This window comes from Anomaloglossus baeobatrachus, chromosome 3, assembly GCF_048569485.1.
Source record: "Anomaloglossus baeobatrachus isolate aAnoBae1 chromosome 3, aAnoBae1.hap1, whole genome shotgun sequence".
In the NCBI taxonomy this organism is placed as follows: domain Eukaryota; kingdom Metazoa; phylum Chordata; class Amphibia; order Anura; family Aromobatidae; genus Anomaloglossus; species Anomaloglossus baeobatrachus.
Genome location: NC_134355.1, coordinates 571,185,311 through 571,201,584, shown reverse-complemented (window position 1 = coordinate 571,201,584; position 16,274 = coordinate 571,185,311). Strand labels below are relative to the sequence as shown.

General features: G+C 50.0%; 1 protein-coding gene across 5 annotated transcripts in view; it reads right to left on the bottom strand.

Annotated features, from left to right (window-relative positions):
* Positions 1-13,624, bottom strand: part of MFF (mitochondrial fission factor) — a 36,267-nt gene extending 22,643 nt beyond the window's left edge. For 4 of the 5 annotated variants that reach the window (XM_075340937.1, XM_075340939.1, XM_075340940.1 and 1 more), the window contains exons 1-4: positions 13,531-13,624; positions 8,626-8,843; positions 8,352-8,524; positions 1,446-1,534 (exon numbers count right to left, since the gene is read on the bottom strand). In XM_075340937.1, the coding sequence (XP_075197052.1) occupies positions 1,446-1,534; positions 8,352-8,524; positions 8,626-8,842 (479 nt within the window). In that variant the 5' untranslated portion in view covers position 8,843; positions 13,531-13,624. Of the gene's footprint in view, positions 1-1,445; positions 1,535-8,351; positions 8,525-8,625; positions 8,844-9,084; positions 9,172-13,530 lie in introns of those variants that run through there. The other variant, XM_075340938.1, reaches the window with a different exon arrangement.
* Between the last annotated feature and the right edge of the window lie 2,650 nt (positions 13,625-16,274).

The following is a 16,274-nucleotide window of genomic DNA, read 5'->3' as shown; positions in this document are numbered from 1 at the left end:
GGAATCAGAGTGATGACCTGCCGGACTGGAGGGGCTTGCTCTGGCAAGGGGGCGGTCCCCCGTCTGCTGAGGGTGGGAAGCCTGAGAGTCCTTCTGTCTGTCTGGGACCTCCTTCCCTGATGGGGAGCTGTCAGCCATCCTAACGGAGGAGATCTACTCACCATAGCTCCGCAAGCGTCATCTCTTTATCTCTCACCATTTCAAATCTGCCGCCCGAATCTCGGTCCTGGGTGCCGCCATCTTGGCCGACCCTGCGCATGCGCAGTGGAAGCATTTCCGGGTGTCGCGTCACATCCTCTTCACCCCCGGCGTGTACAGCAGCAGCAGGGCGCCCAGCTTACAGGCTCCGTGTGCGGACATCGCCGGGGGCGACGCAGAGCCGAGCTCCCGCTCCAGGCCCGCGCCCCATCACCGCATAAGCATGAAGCCCTGGGGAGGTGCTTCCAGGCCTGAATGCCGGCTTTTGGTAAGTACCAAGCTTGCAGACCGGGTCGGACCTGTGAGAATCTGTGGGTTCGTCCCGTCAGGACAGTAAACCGAGCTGATGTGTAGGAGAGGTGCCGCCTTTTTATCAGTGGGTTTCCTGTCCTGATGTGGGCGGAACCTCTCAGGTGGTGCTGTCATGGGCGAAGGGGAAAACGATATTGCATTTCCAGAACTACATTATTGTTCTGAAAGCTCAGTAAGTGCATATATTAACCCAACATAATGTTACTTTCTTGAACTTTTGGGTCTTTCTTTTTATCTTTTTTTGCCCCTCTCTGTATGCAGCTTCACTTAGCTAAATAGGAGATTAAATAAAAATATAAACTACATTTCCCAGCATTTAACCAGCCAATAGCAGCGATCATCGATGCTGGGGGAGGAGGCGGCGAAACCCCTCTGGGCACTGAGGCATGACGACCTGCTATCAGGGACAACAGCCACCCTCAACCCATCACCGTATCTTTTGACACGATTGTTCTCCGCAGGACGGGCCAGAATGTCCACTTGCAAAACGTCACTTCAAAATAGGACATACTGGTACAGCCAATGTCGGGAAGGGGATAAAATCGATTGTATTCGCACACATGAAAAAATATATGTGTGCGATATTATAAGACGACATTGTGATTTGGGAACACCCCTTTAAACATTAGGACACTAGGTAAAAAAAAAAAAAAAGAAGAAATTCATCCATGAAGTGACCACCTAATCTTCAGAAGCTATTACTCCATAATGCTCATAGTGATGCATTATGTCCAGGCCTTGCCCCCCTTATACATTACTGAGAATGGGGAATGTGCTTGTATTCTGAGTGAACAGTTAGTACAGAAATGCAAAAAACACAATACAGATGAAACGTGCTATAAATGTAATGAAAGAAATGTAAGAAAGAAAATTTGCTCCTGGACCCCTATCCACTGATGCGGCAGACTAACGCCTTGGGCTTGTGCTGTACTTACATGGAGTCATTTCTGACTAGTTGCCCATTGTGTCGTATAGTGGTCTCACTGATCGAGCGCTCCCTCTTCTGTCGTCCCATACTGCGCACCTAGGCAATGGATTAAGATGCATTAATGAATTAAGGATGTGATAAAATAACATGCATTTTCCTTGTATTTTACATAGAACATGTAGAAGAGCACTGTCCTGTATTCTCTCTATGTCTGTGCCCCCAATCAAATGTCATAAAAGAGGATCTGTCATCAATAGTGAGATACATTACACGCTCATGCTATGAAACTGGTTTTCTTTTTCATTGTCTTAGGTTTCTCAGTTTGTCCTTTAGGTTCCCTGTTCTTTTTTTGGTGTCAAAACTGCAAATAAGCAACACTATTAAACTTAAAGGTATTCTGTCAGCAGGTTTTTGCTACTTTATCTGAGAGCAGCATGATGGAGGCAAAGAGATCCTGAAACCAATGATGTATCACTTAGATTGTTGGGTGCAGCCGTTCTGACAGAATTTTAATTGTTAGCTTTAGGCTGATTTCACACATCAGTTTTTTGGCATCAGGAACAATCCGGCGAAAAAACTGATGCGACGGATCCAGTGAAAAAAAGAGAATTTTGTTTACTTACCGTAAATTCTTTTTCTTATAGTTCCGTATTGGGAGACCCAGACCTTGGGTGTTTAGCTTCTGCCTCCGGAGGACACACAAAGTACTACAATTAAAAGTGTAGCTCCTCCCTCTGAGCTTATACACCCCCTGGTGAGCCAGTCCCAGCCAGTTTAGTTCAAAAGCTGAAGGAGAATAGCCACCCACAAGTAGAACAGAGCAAGAGCCGGAACAACCGGAGACTCTGTCCACGACAACAGCCGGTGATAACACGCGGAACAAGAATCTGCCAACAGGCAACAGGGAGGGTGCTGGGTCTCCCAATACGGAACTATAAGAAAAAGAATTTACGGTAAACAAAATTCTCTTTTTCTTTATCGTTCCTTTGGGAGACCCAGACCTTGGGACGTTCCAAAGCAGTCCCTGGGTGGGAAATAAACAGAAAAACTAAGAAGTAGGCAGAACCTAACTTCACAAATGGGCGACAGCCGCCTGAAGGATGCGTCTGCCCAAGCTCGCATCTGCCGAAGCATGAGCATGCACTTGGTAGTGCTTCGAGAAGGTATGCAGGCTAGCCCAAGTGGCAGCCTGACAGACTTGTTGAGCCGTAGCTTGGTGCCTAAAAGCCCAAGAGGCACAGACAGCTCTGGTCAAGTGTGCTTTGATCCCCAGCGGGGGAGGCACCCGAGTACTCTGGTAGGCGTCCGAAATAGTCGATCTAATCCAACGGGCTAAGGTCGGCTTAGAAGCAGGGAGGTCCTTGCGCCGACCTGAGGTTAGCACAAAAAGAGAGGTGCACTGCCTGAGCGCAGCGGTGCGAGACACATAGATCCGGAGAGCACGCACCAGATCTAGAGTATGCAGCGCTTTTTCAAAGCGATGAACAGGGGCCGGACAGAAGGAAGGTAAGGTAATGTCCTGGTTAAGGTGGAAGGGAGAGACCACCTTAGGAAGAAAGTCCGGAGTCGGACGGAGAACCACCTTGTCTTGATGAAAAACTAAAAAAAGGTGACTCCAAGGAGAGCGCAGCCAAATCAGAGACTCTCCTGAGAGAAGTTATGGCAACCAGAAAGGCCACTTTCTGAGAAAGACGATACAAAGAAACCTCCCTAAGAGGCTCAAAAGGGGGTTTCTGCAATACCGTGAGGACCAAGTTAAGGTCCCAGGGATCCAAGGGCCGCCGATAAGGCGGAATGATGTGAGACGCGCCTTGCATGAAGGTGCGGACCTGAGCCAGCCGAGCGAGACGCCGCTGGAACAGAACTGACAGAGCTGAGACTTGTCCCTTGAGAGAGTTGAGGGACAGTCCTAGCTGCAGACCAGACTGTAGAAAAGACAGAAGGGTCGGCAAAGAGAATGGCCAAGGAGGATGGCCGGTAGAGCGACACCAGGACAGGAAAATTTTCCAAGTCCTGTGATAGATCTTAGCGGAGGAAGACTTACGGGCCCGAGTCATAGTGGAGAGGACTTCAGGAGGAATACCAGAAGCCATCAAAATGCAGGACTCAAGAGCCACGCCGTCAATTTGAGGGCCGCAGAATTCGGGCGGAAAAACGGACCTTGCGAGAGTAGATCTGGACGGTCCGGGAGATGCCACGGCATCTCTACGGACAGTTGGAGCAGGTCCGGATACCAAGCTCGCCTGGGCCAGTCCGGTGCAATGAGGATGACTTGACGGCCCTCCATTCTGATCTTGCGCAGGACTCTGGGCAAGAGAGCTAGAGGGGGAAACACGTAGGACAGACGAAACTGGGACCAATCTTGAACCAGAGCGTCCGCTGCAAAGGCCTGAGGATCGTGGGAGCGAGCCACGTAAACAGGAACTTTGTTGTTGTGACGGGATGCCATTAGGTCCACGTCCGGAGTGCCCCATTTGCGGCAGATTGACTGAAACACTGCCGGGTGCAGAGACCACTCGCCACCGTCCACGCTTTGACGGCTGAGATAATCTGCCTCCCAGTTTTCCACGCCTGGGATATGGACTGTGGATATGGTGGACTTGGAGTCCTCCGCCCATTGAAGGATGCGTTGTACCTCCATCATTGCCAGGCGGCTGCGTGTCCCGCCTTGGTGATTGATGTAGGCAACCGCTGTCGCGTTGTCAAACTGGACTCGAATGTGCCTGCCCGCCAACAGGTGGTGAAATGCTAGGAGAGCCAGAAGCACGGCTCTGGTTTCCAGCACATTGATTGAAAGGGCTGACTCGGACGGAGTCCAAGTGCCCTGAGCTCTGTGGTGGAGACATACCGCTCCCCAGCCGGATAGACTGGCATCCGTGGTGAGAATCACCCAGGACGGAGCCAGGAAGGAGCGCCCTTGGGACAGGGAGAGGGGCCGAAGCCACCACTGAAGAGAGCTCCTGGTCCGTGGCGACAGAGCCACTAACTTGTGTAAGGAGGAAGGCCGCTTGTCCCAACAGCGGAGAATGTCCAGCTGCAGGGGGTGCAGATGGAACTTGGCAAAGGGAACAGCCTCCATGGACGCCACCATTTGACCCAGCACCTGCATCAGACGCCTGAGGGTATAACGGCGGGGCCTCAGCAGAGAGCGCACCGCTAGCTGGAGTGACTGCTGTTTGATTAAGGGCAACTTCACAAGTGCCGGCAAAGTCTCGAACTGCATCCCTAGGTACGTGAGACTCTGGGTCGGAGTCAGAGTGGATTTGGGAAGATTGACAAGCCACCCGAATTGGGCTAGAGTGGCGAGAGTGAGCGAGACACTCCGCTGACAGTCTGCGCTGGATGGAGCCTTGACTAGAAGGTCGTCCAGGTAAGAGAGCACTGCCAACCCCTGGAGGTGCAGAACCGCAATCACTGCTGCCATGACCTTGGTGAATACCCGAGGGGCCGTGGCTAACCCGAAGGGGAGAGCCACGAATTGGAAATGATCCTCTCCTATTGCAAAACGTAACCAACGCTGGTGTGAAACTGCAATTGGCACATGTAGATAGGCATCTCTGATGTCGACGGACGCCAGGAAACCCCCTTGGGTCATTGAGGCAATGACTGATCGCAGAGACTCCATGCGAAAATGCCGCACCCGAACATGCTTGTTGAGAAGCTTGAGATCCAGGATGGGCCGGAAGGTACCGTCCTTTTTGGGAACTAGGAAGAGGTTTGAGTAAAAACCTCTGAACCGTTCCCGAGCGGGAACTGGTACAATTACTCCGTTTGCCTGCAAGGATGCCACGGCCTGAGAGAAGGCGGCGGCCTTGGAGCAGGGGGGAGTTGAGAGAAAAAATCTGTTTGGCGGGCTGGAAGAGAATTCTATCCTGTAGCCGTGAGATATGATATCTCTCACCCACTGATCGGAGACTTGTTTTAACCAAGCGTCGCCAAAGTGGGAGAGCCTGCCACCGACTAAGGACGTGGCTGGATCGGACAGAGAGTCACGAGGAGGCTGCCTTAGTGGCAGAACCTCCTGCGGTCTTCTGCGGATGCGCTTTTGGGCGCCAGTTGGATTTCTGGTCCTTAGCTGAGTTAGCGGACGAGGCGGAGGGCTTAGAGGACGACCAGTTGGAGGAACGAAAGGAACGAAACCTCGACTGATTCCTACCCTGGGCGGGTTTCCTGGTCTTGGTTTGTGGCATGGAAGTACTCTTCCCGCCAGTAGCTTCCTTAATAATTTCATCCAGCTGTTCACCGAACAGCCGGGAACCAGCAAAAGGGAGCCCAGCAAGGTACTTCTTTGAAGAAGCATCTGCCTTCCACTCTCGCAGCCACAAGATCCTGCGGATAACGAGGGAATTATCCGAAGCCACCGCAGTGCGGTGAGAAGCCTCTAGCATGGCAGACATGGCATAAGATGAAAAAGCTGAAGCTTGAGAAGTTAAGCAACCATCTCAGGCATAGATTCCTTGGTGAGGGAATGCATCTCCTCTAGAGAAGCAGAGATGGCTTTGAGAGCCCACACTGCTGTAAAAGTCGGGGAAAACGCGGCCCCCGCCGCTTCATACACAGATTTGGCCAGAAGGTCAATCTGACGGTCAGTGGAATCCTTAAGTGAGGTGCCGTCAGCCACCGACACAATGGTCCGGGCTGAGAGCCTAGACACCAGGGGGTCTACCTTTGGGGAGTGAGACCACTCCTTGACCACCTCAGGTGGAAAGGGAAAACGGTCATCAGAACCACGCTTTGGGAAGAGTTTGTCAGGACAGGCCCTGGGTTTGGTCACAGCGGTCTGAAAACTGGAGTGGTTAAAGAATACACTCTTTACTCTCTTAGGCGAGGTAAACTGGTGCTTTTCTGCCAGAGAGGTTTGCTCCTCCGATACTGGCGGATTGAGATCCAGCACAGAATTAATAGAAGCAATCAAGTCACTAAGTTCTGAGTCACCCTCGGAAAGATCAATGGGGTACATGGAGTTAGCCTCCGAGCCCCCCGTAAGGGCATTCTCCTCATCCTGCGAGTCAGCTCTTGAATCAGAGCCGCGGGATGAGGAGGGAGAGGAAACCCTGCGCCTTTTCTTAGGAGGACGGGGTCTGGGACCTGATGATGAATCCTCTGTGAGCTCCGATGGACGGAGGTCAGAGGATAGGGATCCTAAAGGACCCTTAGCAAGAGCATTAGAGGCACCCTGTGAGGAGGGCTGATGCATATTCATCAAAGTCCTGGACAAAAGTCCCATGGACTCAGCAAATGACTGGGATATGGACCTAGAGAAGGACTCTACCCAGGCCGGGGGTTCAGCCACAGGTGCAGAGGCAGACGGAGAGACCACTGGGGGTGAGACTCCAGGATGTGGCACCGCCAAGTTAGAGCAGACATCACAATGTGGATAGGTGCTCGGCTCAGGCAGCAGGAGCCTACATGCAGCGCATACAGTATAAAGCTTTGGAGCCTTGCTCCTCGTGTGAGACATGCTGCTGGAGTGGGGGCTCTGCAAGAGAATGAACCCCAGGGAGAATATACAGAGGTCCACAACCAGAGACCGGCTGTGGCTTACCAGACCGCTGGAAGCGGTGTTGTGTGCCCTCCAGATCCCGAAGCCCGGACCCCCAATGCACAGTACCTCAGCAGGGATGCAGAGTGCAGAAAAGCCCAGCGCAGAGTGAACTCTGCCTAAGAAGATGGCCGCTGGAGCGAAGAGAGGGGGCAGGACTTGGGGGAGTTCCTGTAGGAGAGCGGGAACTGGAGGGCCATAGAGACCTGCAGGGGAGGAGACACACCCCAGTAGTGGGGAGTGTCCCTCCCCTGTGCAGGACGGCCGCCGGGAGGAGCAGTGCCTGTCCCTCTGCATGAGTGACATGCGAGGGTAATTAACAGAAACTAGGCCTCCGGCAAAGCCGGGGCCTAAATTTAAGCGGCGAGGCCGACGCGCAGGCACCATCGGCGTGGTTCTCGGGCGAAAGCTAGAGAACCCGCCGGAAATGCCAAAATAAACACATTCAGCATACTCTCCCCATACAATAAAGAACAGGGACCCCCAACATATAAACGTCTCAGGTACTAAGCTGCTGAGACGCAGGGCCAGGTCCCTGGGGATGAGTGCTCCGGTCCAGCAGAATCCTCAAGGGGCTGTGGATGGAGACCGGTCTCCTGCCAGAAATGGAGACCGTGCTGGCTCCCACTTCAAGCCAGAGCCCAGGAGGGATGGTGAAGGAGCACGGCATGTAAGGCTACAGCCTTGGAAATCAACCTTACAACACCGCCGACACAGTGGGGTGAGAAGGGACATGCCGGGGGTCCAGACGTGGACCCGCACTTCTTCAATCTCTTCCAAAAAAGGAAAAAAAAAAAAATCATGAAAATGCATGTGTGGATGTATGCCTCCTGAACACAGTGATAAACTGGCTGGGACTGGCTCACCAGGGGGTGTATAAGCTCAGAGGGAGGAGCTACACTTTTAAGTGTAGTACTTTGTGTGGCCTCCGGAGGCAGAAGCTAAACACCCAAGGTCTGGGTCTCCCAAAGGAACGATAAAGAAAAAGGATCAGTTGCATCAGTTTTTTTTCATAAGTTCCTTCAGTTATTTGACGGATCCGTTGTGATACTGAGCATGCTCAGTTAAAAAAAACTAATCCGGCGGCCGTATCTGTTTTTTGCCGCATTACGGCAGATCCGGCACCGTACGGCGTGTTTTATAATGGAAGCGCGATATGTTTTTTTGCTAGAGACAAGCAAATTTTGCCGAGGCTTTATAAGTCTGATACAGGATATATGTATTACAGGGAACATACACACAGATTCTACATCAATCTATGCTCAGCACTGCCAACCCCTCCTTGTAAGCGAAGCCCACTGCTGTCTACCTGAATTTCGTACCATGCCAACACTTATCAGCTTGCCTGCCACTCATGATTTTAGGACTTGCCTCATCACTCTGGGGAGTGACTGGAGTAGGTCTTTCCAAGTCCAGAAAGTCTAGTGGTCTCTCACTGAGAGTCAATACCCGAGGCGGTGTCTTCAGTGCCAAAGGCTCAAAAGGGGTTGTCTGAATGAGATCCAGATCTGCAGGCCTAGAGAAAGAGGCTTCTTCATTTTGACCTTGAAAATGGCAAGAAAAAACAAATTTACAAGATTCGATCCCAATGATTTGTTAAATACTCCCCCAAAAAGGGTAGAAGGGTCGCAGAACATGCACGCACCTGCCACCACAATTCTCTCAGGAACCTGCATGATGGCGCCAGGCATGGGAATGTCTATGGGAGGTTTGGGAGCTGCTTCTGAGTTGCTTGGAGCGACTTTGAGCTTCTCCGGGACCCGCATTCTCTGGCTGATGCCCTCCGTGTACTCTATGTCATACTGCATACGATTGATTTCAGCCATCTCAGCTGCCGGAGGGGAGAATCCTGCACCGTTCATCCTGAAAAATAAAATGTGGGATAGAAATGTGTGTTACAGCCGTAACCAAAGCCTGAAACGTGGCTGACCGTGCACGAATCAAGTAACACTCTCAGGAATATTAAAGGGAACCTGTCACCCCTTATTTGGCCTATGAGCCGCGGCCACCACCACCGGGCTCTTATATACAGCATCCTAACATGCTGTATTCAAGAGCCCAGGCCGGGGATATAACATAAAAAAAACCACTTTATAATACTTACCTAACAGTCGCGCGGTGGGCCTCATGGGCGTCTCCCTGGTCCGGTGCCGCCTCTTTTGGCCATCTTTGTGCTCTTTCTTCTCTAGCCACGGTGCATGACGGGTCCGACGTTATACACACTTGTCGGCATTCAGGTCCTGAGCAGGGAAGATCAAAGTATTGAAGTGTGGCTGCGCAGGATCGGCCAGTGTGTATGACGTAGGACGCGTCATGCACACAGGCTTCAGAAAGAGGACAAAGATGGCCGAAAGGGGCGGCGCCGGCACCAAACAACAGACGCCCATATGGCCCACCGCAGACCATTAGGTAAGTATTATAAAGTGTTTTTTATGTTGTACACAGCGGCCTGGGCTCTTATATACAGCATGTTAGAATGCTATATGTAAAGCTAGGTTCGCACACTGCGTCTTTTTGACGCTGCGTTTTTGGCCGCTAAAACACGTCGAAAAAACGCATCAAAAAACGCGTGCGTTTTTGCCACGATTTGGTGCGTTTTTGGCTGCGTTTTGCTGCGTTTTTGATCTCTGCGTTTTGCTGCGTTTTTCAAATGCATTGCATGGGCAGAAAACACAGAAAAACGCAGGAAAGAACTGACATGTCCATTTTGTTTTTTTAAACTCAAACGCAGGTAAAAAAAACAGATGTGTGCGGACAGCAAAAATGAAAACTCATAGACTTTGCTGGGGAAGCAAAGTCCTGCAGTTTTGAGGCCAAAAACGCACCCGAAAAACGCGCAAAAACGCCGCGAAAAACGCACTGTGCGCACATAGCCTAAGAGCCCGGTGGTAGTGGCAGCAGCTTATAGGCCAAAAAAGCGGTGACAGGTTCCCTTTAATGGCGACTTTACATTACAGGACAGAAGAATGTGATCACATGACTGATTTCATATTACTAATGGTCACAACACGGAAAACAAACATACGAGAGCCCTCAGCACAGATATTATGTAGAAAGCCTGTAAAAGTGCCCCAACACGGGCCGGCGTGCCCCAACATGTCTATACAAAAAAAAGAGGAAAACCAGTTTATAGTGCATATAAAAGAACATTGTGCAGGGCAGGTCACTTCCTTTAGGGTGCAGGCATGGCACATGTTCAGGGTGCTGGGACGCGATTGGCATCCAGTAGCAGCTCTGGACACAGGCACTGTGTCCGGTGTCTGCGCGCTGGGGGCGCATGCGTGGTTGACTTCCCTGTTGCCAGTGCGCTAGTAAGCGAGCAGCTTCCCTTAGCGGCTTAGGGGGTGCACACTAATGTGCTCTGTATCTGGTGTCAGCACGTGGCGGCGCATGCGCGTTTGCCTCCTCGGTCACATGACTTGATAATGTCACAAAGTAAGAAGTAAGAACCCCAGCACTCAAATAGTAGACAAATCTCCTTTACCTACACTCAAAACCTTGAAAAAGGCTCCAGTAGCCGAAACGTCGGGTGTTTTGCGAATTACTTGGTGCACTTTTTGGCAGATTATCAAAAAAATACTAATAAAAATATTCAAAATTTCCATATTTGTCTACTATTTGAGTGCTGGGGTTCTTACTTCTTAGTTTGTCTGAGAGAGGGGAGCCAGCACGATCTGAAAATGGCATGCATCATATAAAAAGTGCAAATTCACAGATTTATTCCAACTGTACTGTAATATAAATGAGATTTTTAGCAAATAATTGATCAATTCTTTGAGCCACCCCTGCCAACATCACGGCAAATCTCAATAGGGGGGTCCTACTCTATATTCTGCATTTCATGTGCCATGCGGCCTCCTAGAAAAAGTTAAAAGCAAAACCATAATGGAGCACACATACCTGTAACCTGTATATATAACCGCTTCTATGTTGCAAAAGAGGCAATTGTGGATAGAGGCCAGCCCAGGTCCCAGCATGTGGAGCAAGCTCTACACATACCAGGACTATATCAGAACTGACCCTCCCAGTGCCAGAGAGCAACCATTGATAAAGGCGGACCAGATCCAAGTATGGTGCTTAATTAGCATTGCCTGTGGAAAGGGTGAGGCAACTGAATGTGTACAGCTACCAACAGGAGGAATATATTGCATATATTCTTAGTTTGTCTATTTACCCCAATAGCACCTATTTACTTATAGTGGTTGAGCCTGGCTTATCCTGCCTGCTTGATAATGCGACAGGCTGGAAGGTCCTTAAAAAGTAATAAATAAGAGTAAGTGGTAATCCAGCACCCGTAGTCCAGTCTTCAGTGAAAATTAGGACATGCTTTATTCACAAAACATGTTAAAACCATACATGTTTAAAATCAGAAATGCCTTACGCATTTCAGGTCAGAGATCCTTACTCATAGGGGTCTCTATAACCTGAAACGCGTCAGGAAGTTCTGATTTTAAACATGTATGTTTTTAACATGTTTTGTGAATAAAGCATGTCTTAATTTTCACTGAAGACTGGACTACGGGTGCTGGATTACCAATTACTCTTATTTAGACTGACTTCTGCAGGGGTGGATCGCCCCTTTTCTTTATCCGTGCACCCTCTAGGCTGGTTTGGATCCCATGGCTACGGTAGGCTAAAATTTACTCCTTTTCACTTAAAAAGATACTACCAGATAGGATTACTTCATACACTCCTCCCGGAAGAAACGACCATCGGTGGTCGCACTACCAGGGCCCCAGTACCACTGAATCACTAATAAAAAGGAGGTGTACACGCTACTTTGAGGTGCCTTTACATTTTGTATATATCTGACACTGGTCACTTGATCAGATTACATATATGCACAGTAGCACCTCATCTGTACCCCAGCATTTCATTCTGTGCCAGCACGTTTTGTGTTGTCATTATATCCATCTGGTGATTTTTGGGATCAGGGCAATAGTTATACATACCATCCAATTCTCTGTCCTGATGTTATGTCTCTATTTTGTTATATTAGATAAAGTATTCTTTTATATGCACTATAAACTCCTGCTTTCTCTTTTTTTGTATACATGTAATCTTAGGGAGTGTGTCGTCTTGTGGCCTTAATTGTGCCCTTTAAGTATGACCACCTTAAGACACTATCTATAGCCCATGAGTCTTCTTTGTTTGATGTGCCCGAACAGGTGCCTGCGTGCAAACTACCCCAGTAAAGCTTGATATCACTGCCTCTGATCTCATGTATTCCAACATCATTTATGGATTTTAATCCCTCCTTACCCTCTGCCCAGTGAAGATCCTACTAAAGGCACCATAATCGTGCACACTAGACAGCTATTGGCTTAATGTGGCTTGACCGACAGCTCTGCTCTTTGCCCGATCACCATATACACATGCACACTTGGCTCAGCTGAGCATGCATGTGTTCTGTAAGGGGACTCGCTGAGGCAGAGAATTATCAATCAGAAGAATAAATGGGTCAGTCGTTTGGATTCAGCCTGTTCGATCCATATTTCCAGACTCCACACTTGGGAGACCCCCATACAAACCCGGCTGTTCTAATCTAAGGCTAGGTTCACATTTCCGTTGTTTTGCATCAGTCACATGCGTTGCTTGACACTTGTGACTGATGCGTTGTACAACGGATGACAAGAATTGGAATTCATTGTCATAACGCGGATTCCGTTGTAAAATGAGAGAAAACGATCAGCTGATTGTTCACAATAGAGGGCTGCCGGCTTCTGTGAACAATCAGCCGATTGCCCGGCGGCCGGCTATTGTGAACCATCAGCTGATTGCTCGCATAAGCCGGCGGCCGGGAGATCAGCTGATCGTTCGGTCGCCGAGAGATAGACATTCATTTGAATGATTAAACACAAGATTTGAGCATGCGCAGTGAAAACGCTACATGCTGCGTTCCTGCCGCCTGATGATCAGTCGGGTAGCAGATGCAACGCAAGGGCATCAGTCACAACCCGCCGCTCATATAAGTCTATGGGAAACAACGGAATCCACCAAACGGATTGTGTTGTTTATCAGAGCCGCGGATTGTGACTGATCATAAACAACGGAAATGTGAACATAGCCCTACTGTAATAATGTGCACAAGTGCCTTATGTGACTGACCGCCATCTGTGCGGCTGTACACGGAAAAAAGGTGTGTAAGGGGGGGGGGGGGGGAAACAGACAACATAGGGGTGGGGGGCGACCAGCAAATCGGGAGGGGGGTGTGTGACTGGCGGACACAGGGGGGCGCGGGGGAAGAGAGGGGTAGGGGCGACCAGTGACACGGGGGCGAGATGTGGTGTCCTGTGACACATCAGTGGTGATGGAGGATCCTTTATTATATACGTGCATTTATAACACACACAGGTGACAGCTATAAGTGGAGCCAAAGCGGCCAGCAATAAAGTAGCAGCAATAATTCGGGTCCCTGCCCCCCGCCGCACACCATGGCCCCATCTGTGCACTGCAGACAGGTCGGTGCCGGCTGCAGCGTCTGACAATGGGCGTCCTGTCCCCGCACCCGGCCCCTACCGCGCTCACACATACAACACAACGTACTCACTGGATATCGCCCTAGAGCAGCGCTGCCTCCTGGAGATGACCCTTCTCGGCCGCCGTATCCCGGAAATGAGCAACCCTGAGTCATGTGACGGCGGCGGAAAGGGAACACAAGTGGAGGACGAGTGACGTCATTACAGCACGTTAGCTCCCTGCACGGCTGTTCTGTATTGTACGCAGTTAATAAAGTTATGAGGGTAAAAAAACAAACAAACACGCTAGCTTGTGTGAGAACGTCAAATACTCAATGATAGTAAAGGCGGAACACTCAGACCTGGCAGATGCGAGCGGCCACTAGATGGCGCTGTTGGAGCGTTTGTGCCATTTTATACGGCTACATGCGTGCAGAGCCTCATTGTCCAGAGCAGCCAATCATTGCGAACCTTCTACAGGGATTTTGCTGTTTAAAAAGCGAAAGCTGTATTTCCCTGGGTTGCTGGGACCGCACATGCGCAGCTGCTCTTTTCTGTTCTCTTCGATGTCACCTTCTTGGCTGGAGCCCAGTGCAACTCCCTGTATTCAGTTTATAGTTCTCTGTACACTTTACTGATTTTACAGGCAACAGGTACAGGAACCCCATTGACAGTGTCGTGACTAGAGTCTGATGGGCCCTGTGCAACAATTATTATTATTTATTATAATAGCGCCATCAATTCCATGGCGCTTTATATGTGAAGGGTATACATAATAGGGACAAGTACAATAATCATAAACAATACAAGGCACAGACAGGTACAGGAGGATAGAGGTCCCTGCCTGCGAGGGCTCACAGTCTACAAGGGATGGGTGAGAAGTAGGTTAGGGTAGAGCTTGTCGTGCGGTGCTATAGCGGACTGAGGGTTACAGCAGATTGTAGGTTTGTCGGAAGAGGTGGGTCTTCAGGTTCCTCTTGAAGCTTGTCAAGGTAGAGACGAGAGTCTGATGTGTTGTGGCAGAGCATTTTAGAGTATGGGGGAAGCACAGGAGAAATCTTGGATGCGATGGTGGGAAGAGGAGATGAGAGGGGAGATTGAGCCTTCCCCCTCCTCACTCCATTCTAAATCCTATAAAGACATACGAGTTGCTGTTCATTGTGTAGTAATGGCCCCCATCCTGTACTGACGTCCCCCATCCTGGGCCACTTGCTGGTTAATATGTCCCCCATCCTGGTATATGTCCCTATCATGGCCTGATCAAGATATATGGCCCCATCATACCCCAATCCTGGAATATGTCCCTAGCATAGCCCCATCCTGGAATATGTCTCCATCATGGCCCCATCCTGGTAAAAATGTCCCCATCATGGCTACATCCTGATATATGTCCCGTTCATGGCCCCATCCTGGTATATTTGTCTCATCATGGCCCCATCCTGGTATATATGTCCCTATCATGGCCCCATCCTGGTATATGTCCCTATCATGGACCCATCCTTTTATATGTTCCCATCATGGCCCCATCCTGGTGTATTTCCCCCATCATGGCTATAGCGTGGTATATATGGCCCCATCGTGGTAGAACTGTCCCCATCATGCCCCCATCCAGGTATATATGGCCCCATCATGGCTCCATCCTGGTATATGTCCCTATCGTGGACCCATCCTGGTGTATAACCCCAATTATGGCCATTTCCTGATATTTATAGCCTGGTGTATTTCCCCCATCATGGCTATAGCGTGGTATATATGGCCCCATCGTGGTAGAACTGTCCCCATCATGCCCCCATCCTGGTATATATGGCCCCATCAAGGCTCCATCCTGGTATATGTCCCTATCGTGGACCCATCCTGGTGTATAACCCCAATTATGGCCATTTCCTGATATTTATAGCCCCGTCCTTGTATATGTCCCCATCATAGCCCTATCGTGGTATATGTCCCTATCATGGCCCCATACTGGTGTATGTCCCCATTATGGCCCCATCCTGGTGTATGACTCCAATCATGGCTATAGCCTGTTATATATGTCCCCATCCTGGTATTTATTTCCACCTCCTGGCCCCATCCTGGTGTATGTCCCCATTATAGCTCCATCCTGGTAAATATGTTCTCATCATGGCCCCATCCTGGTATTTATGTCCCCATCATAGCCCCATACTGGTAATTATGTCCCTATCCTTAGTGTCTGCATCCTGGTATATGTTACCATCATGATCCCATCCAGGCATATGTCCCCATCCTGCCGCATCCTGGTACATATGATCCCCCATCGCGCCACACACACTAAAAAAAAATAACTGATTATACTCATCTTCCCTCCACTCCCCAAATGTCCTCCTCTCCGTTCTCCCCTTTCTGCCCGTTTGCGGGCAGCGTGGACCAAGTAATTCTGGCTGTTTGCCTTCTGTCACTCTGTCACTTATGGGCCCCTCGTTGCTGCTGTAGCAAACGGGCAGAAAGGGGAGAACGGCGTATGCGACTTCCCTGGGTGATCCCAGCAAGACTTCAGGTCGGGGTCACCTCAAAACAAGAAGGGCTAGGAAGTCGAGTCAGCAGTCACCCCTACATCAGCCGAAGGGATACCTGGTTCCACCTGGTCTTCCATAGCATCGCTCGGGTTAACTCACCCCTGCCACCTGAAGTGAGAAAAAACCCTGAAAGACATTGCTGTTTTGTGTGTGAGTTCTTCTGTGACCTGTGGTACTACACACTTACACTGGGCCCTGGAGCCAGCCTCACTCTCGGGAGGCTACAACATCTGACTGCATCTAACATCAGCCCCAGGCGTCCCCCTAAATTGCAGTGGCGGTCACCCCCTGACCGCAAATAC